The sequence below is a fragment of the Neophocaena asiaeorientalis genome, unplaced genomic scaffold (assembly GCF_003031525.2).
Source record: "Neophocaena asiaeorientalis asiaeorientalis breed wild unplaced genomic scaffold, Neophocaena_asiaeorientalis_V1.1 scaffold176, whole genome shotgun sequence".
NCBI lineage: Eukaryota > Metazoa > Chordata > Mammalia > Artiodactyla > Phocoenidae > Neophocaena > Neophocaena asiaeorientalis.
The window spans coordinates 191,739-197,395 of NW_020175788.1; the positions used below are offsets into that span (position 1 = coordinate 191,739).

General features: G+C 43.9%; 1 protein-coding gene across 1 annotated transcript in view; it reads right to left on the bottom strand.

The window, feature by feature from the left end:
• Positions 1–2,895: 2,895 nt before the first annotated feature.
• IL2RA (interleukin 2 receptor subunit alpha) overlaps positions 2,896–5,657 on the bottom strand; it is a 45,290-nt gene continuing 42,528 nt past the window's right edge. The window contains exon 8 of the mRNA XM_024732284.1: positions 2,896–3,914. Within this exon, the coding sequence (XP_024588052.1) occupies positions 3,890–3,914 (25 nt within the window). The 3' untranslated portion in view covers positions 2,896–3,889. The remainder of the gene's footprint in view (positions 3,915–5,657) is intronic.

Sequence of the window (5,657 nt, forward strand, 5' to 3'; positions counted from 1 at the left end):
CTTTAACTTTTTGAGGAACAACCACCACAATGGCTGCACCATTTTACATTCCCTCCAGCAACGTATGAGGGTTCCTATTTCTCCACATCCTTGTCAACATTTGTTATCTCCTTTTTTTTTTCCCTTAAAGTCATCTTAACAGTTATGAAGTGGTGTCTCACCATGGTTTTGATTTGCATTTCTTTTTTTAAAATTTTTTATTGAAATATAGTTGATTTACAGTGTTGTGTGAGTTTCAGGTGTACAGCAAAGTGATTCAGTTATATATATATATATATTCTTTTTTTACATTCTCTTCCATTATAGGTTATTACAAGTTATTGACTATAGTTTCCTGTTCTATACAGTAGGTCCTTGTTGGTTATCTATTTTATATATAGTAGTGTGTATATTTTAACCCCAAGCTCCTAATTTATTCCTCCCCCCACCCCATTTTGGTAACCATCAGTTTGTTTTCTATGTCTGTGAGTCTGTTTCTGTTTTGTAAATAAATTCATTTGTATCATATATATTTTTTTAGATCCCACATGTAAGAGATATCATATGATATTTGTCTTTCTCTGTCTGGCTTACTTCACTCAGTATTATAATCTCTAGGTTCATCCATGTTGCTGCAAAGGGCATTATTTTATTCTTTTCTATGGCTGAGTAATATTCCATTATACATACATATATATATATACATATATATATACATATATATCTGATTTGCATTTCTGAAATGACCAATGATGATAAATTTATTCCTCCCCCCACCCCGTTTTGGTAACCATCAGTTTGTTTTCTATGTCTGTGAGTCTGTTTCTGTTTTGTAAATAAATTCATTTGTATCATATATATTTTTTTAGATCCCACATGTAAGAGATATCATATGATATTTGTCTTTCTCTGTCTGGCTTACTTCACTCAGTATTATAATCTCTAGGTTCATCCATGTTGCTGCAAAGGGCATTATTTTATTCTTTTCTATGGCTGAGTAATATTCCATTATACATACATATATATATATACATATATATATACATATATATCTGATTTGCATTTCTGAAATGACCAATGATGATGTGCTTGTTAGCCATCTGTCTGGACCTCTTCATATTATTAAAAAGTATTGAGGCTCCTCAAAACTTTTTGTTATGTAGTTACATCTAGTGATACTTATCACACTTAGACACTAAAACCAGGAAATTTAAAAAATATTACTTATTAATTCTTCTATAAACAGCAGTAGTAAACTCATTATGTGTTAACACCAGAGCGATGACATCATCACATATCATGTAGCTTCTGGAAAACTCCACCATACATTTGTAAGAGAATGAGAGTGAAAAAGGTAAATAACATCTTAATCACAGCTGACCCTTGAACAACACTGGAGTTGGGAGCAATGACCCTCTGTGCAGTAAAAAATCCACGTGTAAGTTATAGTTGGCCTTCCGTATCCGTGGTTCCTATGTATCTGTGGTTCCTCTGTATCCCTGATTCTGCATCTGCGGATTCAACCAACCAGGGATTGTGTAGCACTGTAGAATTTACTTTAAAAAAAAATCCACATAGGGCTTCCCTGGTGGCACAGTGGTTGAGAGTCTGCCTGCCGATGCAGGGGACACAGGTTCGTGCCCCGGTCCAGGAAGATCCCACATGCCGCGGAGCGGCTGGGCCCGTGAGCCATGGCCGCTGAGCCTGCGCGTCCGGAGCCTGTGCTCCGCAACGGGAGAGGCCACAACAGTGAGAGGCCCACGTACCACACCACACACAAAAAAATCCACATGTAAGTGGACTCATGCAGTTCAAACCTGTGTTGTTCAAGGGTCAACTGTATTATGAAAAAAATTTTGATCTCATGGACCTCCCTCCCCCAAAATGAGTAATGATAATCCAGTTTTATTCAAGTAAGATAAATAAGATTAAAAAATTTTTTTTTCTGGTCTTATATTCGTCTTAACATTAGTTTCCCCAGAAAACATATACTTGAGGGATGTTGATGATGGAACCTGATGGTACTTGGTTGGTCACAGAAAGGACAGAAAATGGTTCTTTAATCTAGATATGGACCTGCTGACTCCTGCCCATTTTTTCCATAACATTTTCCTGCCCTTTCAGAAATGAAAACTGGCTGCTGATTTAAATTTTTCATTAATCTTCATTATGTGATTTTGTTTAACCTGGACATCTAAGTCAACTGATTGAGAATTGAGATTTTTGGCAAAAGTCTGAATCTGCACTGAAATCTCAGCCCCTGAGGCTGACTTTTCCAGTGAGAGTTGAGGGTGGGAGGCATAAACCCCGTGGTTCTCAAAGTGTGGCCCTGGACCAGCATCATCAGCATCACTTGTAACCTGTTAGAAATGTAAAGTCTCAGGCCCCACCCCAGACCTGCTAACTCAGAAACTCTGGAGGTGGGCCCAGCCTTCTGTGTTTTCTGTTTTGTTTTTTATTTTTGGCTGCATTGGGTCTTTGTTGCTGCACGTGGGCTTTTTCTAGTTTCAGAGAGCGGGGCTACTCTTCCTTGTGGTGCGTGGGCTTCTCATTGTGGTGGCTTCTCTTGTTGTGGAGCACGGGCTCTAGGTGCGCGGGCTTCAGTAATTGTGGCACGCTGCCTCCGTAGTTGTGACTCACGGGCTCTAGAGCGCAGGCTCGGTAGTTGTGGTGCACGGGCTTAGTTGCTACACGGCATGTGGGATCATCCCGGACCAGGGATCAAACCCATGTCTTCTACATTGGCAGGCGGATTCTTAACCACTGCGCACAGAGAAGTCCCCCCTTCTATGTTTTAACAAGGCCTCCAGGTGGTTTTGATTTGCTCAACGTTGTGCTAACAGTTTGAGGATCACTGGTGTGACCTTGTCCATAATTACATGCTCTCCCTCCCACCCCACCCCACCCTGACTTCCTTCTTTCTTTCCTTCCATAAACATTGAATGTATTGCTCCCTTATCAGTGTTTTTATGACACTTGTTTGAAAATGTACACATTTGCACATTGTGTGTCTGTCTGTAAACATCAAATTCGTGCTGGCCAAACACAGAGTATCATTTATAGCAATCCAAGAGAAACTAACTCTTGAAGTGGCCCATTAGTCATGTACAGCTGAAGCTTTTTGACCAGAATAATCCATTACCTAGGATCTAGCTTATCCCCCTTCTCCCGACATTAACTCCAGTGAAATCTTTTCAAATATTGAAGCTCTACAGTTCCAAGGGCTTGGTTGTCCTCTTTTGGTATTACCCAAAGACTATTCCCCCATGGACTCTGTTCTTTAGAAACTCAGAATTGAAGGTTCAGTGGAGGGGGGCTAGTTTAGAGCACTGAGCTAAGGTCCAAAGCATTCCTAGTTACCAGTCCAGAGTTCTTAGGGGGCATTCATTAAAGGATGTGATCAGGAGAATGGGGTAGTCAACCAGAGGCTGGGAAAGGACCTACGTGGACCAAGGAACAAGGTCCAGTTACATAGGGTAGAAAGCGTGTGTGTCTATTTACATTAGTGCTAGGGTTTTCCTTGGGATTTCTAAACTGGGAAGTTGCGATGAACTTAGCATGAGGCTACTCTTCTTTGTATTATACATGGCATAGAGAGAGTTCCATGCCGGTCATGCTTTAATGAACACATACACATGAAAATGGGACCAAGAGTTCTGGTTTTTCCTCCCTGTTCCTCCAGTGACCTTGGACTTGCTGCCTACGTGCAGGTCAAGCTCGCTCGTTGATACTACAGAGCTGGCTTCACGATGGGGTTGCAGGTGCCTGGTGTCCTGTGATGTGACTTCAGAGCTTTCCAGAACCCATGGGATCAGGAGATGCCTCTTGGATGAGTGTTCAGCTGCCTTGATTTTGATTGTGGTCCATGACATCTGCGGGTTCTTCTTGGCTTCTTACTGCCCTTGGTTTTCTAGATTGTCCTTCTATTCTTCTTCCTGTAGTGATATAACAAGTCATAGTCATGGGTGTAATGCCGCACCAAGAAGAATGTGGTCTGCACCCTAAACTGATGTGGGTGGAGCATTCAACAGAAGCCCCCATTGACCCGCTAACTTTAAATCCCACCCCGGGATACTGTGACCTTCCCACATGCTGACCACCCCTCTAGAGATCAAGACTGGCAGCCCTGTGGTCCTCACAGCGTGATGATCCAATCATTGTGCGGTGAGTGGGGCTGAGAAAGAGCCTGGGACTCAGATCATTACAGGTGTGGAGGCTGGGTGGGTCTTAGGGAAGGGGCTACAGGAGGGGGTCTGCTCCAGGGCTACTCCCCACGGGGTACATGACCCTCACGTTACACGTCATCCTAGTGTGTAGTGACAACAGTCCCCCGTAACACTCTAACATCTGGTGTCATCCCCAAGTCAACCCTCTTCCTTAACCCTCACTTCTGATCAGCCACCAAATCCTGCTAACTTGACTCACGTATTTCTCGATTTTTTTCTACTTTTTTTTAAAGATTTATTTTTAATTTATTTATTTTTGGCTGTGTTGGGTCTTCGTTGCTGTGCGTGGGCTGTCTCTAGTTGCAGCGAATGTGGGCTTTCTCTAGTTGCGGTGAGCGGGGGCTACTCTTCATTGTGGTGTGCGGGCTTCTCACTGCAGTGGCTTCTCTTGCTGTGGAGCACGGGCTCTAGGCGCGTGGGCTTCAGTAGTTGTGGCTCGCGGGCTGTAGAGTGCAGGCTCAGTAGTTGTGGCGCACGGGCTTAGTTGCTCCACGGCATGTGGGATCTTCCCAGACCAGACCAGGGCTCGAACCCGTGTCCCCTGCATTGGCAGGATTCTTAACCACTGCGCCACCAGGGAAGTCCTTTTCCTCCTTTTTAACTTATGTCCACTGACCTAGTTCATGCTCTCCTCATCCCCTGTGTGGATTTATTCCATCGTAACATAATCAAACTGCCACCACCATTACCCACTGTAACTCTAGCCTCTATTGCGGCCAGACTGTTCAGAGGGCCAGTGCTACCATTTATCGCATAATCGAGCTTCTGTGGCTCGCTGTCGTCCTCAGGATCGGGCCTGAGCTCCTCAGTCTGGCCTGATCTTCCAGGCCTTGGTCCCTGGCCATTCCCACAGCACCACTGTCACCACTGCCCCGTGCACTTTACACCCCAGTGTTCAGAACTGCTAGATCCTCCCAGACGTCCTCGTGCCCTTTAGGCTGCCTTACTTCTCCTCCTGCCCCTCTGACTTGCAGCTTCTCCTGCCGTTCTTTTTTTTCTTTTTTTTGCGGTATGCGGGCCTCTCACTGTTGTGGCCTCTCCCGTTGCGGAGCACAGGCTCCGGACACGCAGGCTTAGCGGCCATGGCTCACGGGCCCAGCCGCTCCGCGGCATGTGGGATCTTCCCGGACCAGGGCATGAACCTGTGACCCCTGCATCGGCAGGCGGACTCTCAACCACTGCGCCACCAGGGAAGCCCATCCTTTAAATACTTTTAATTTTTTTAGAACACAAATGATACAATACTTGAATCTATTTGATATAGCATGGAGGAAAGTATGCATAATTTATATTATATACCTAGATTTCTCTAATGTCATTTTCCTTCTGCTGCTCAGAATATTCATATAATAATTACTCACTTTTGTTTTTGCCTCTTTGTAAAAATCTTTTTCTTTTAACATCTTTTTTGGAGTATAATTGCTTTACAATGGTGTGTTAGTTTCTGCTTTA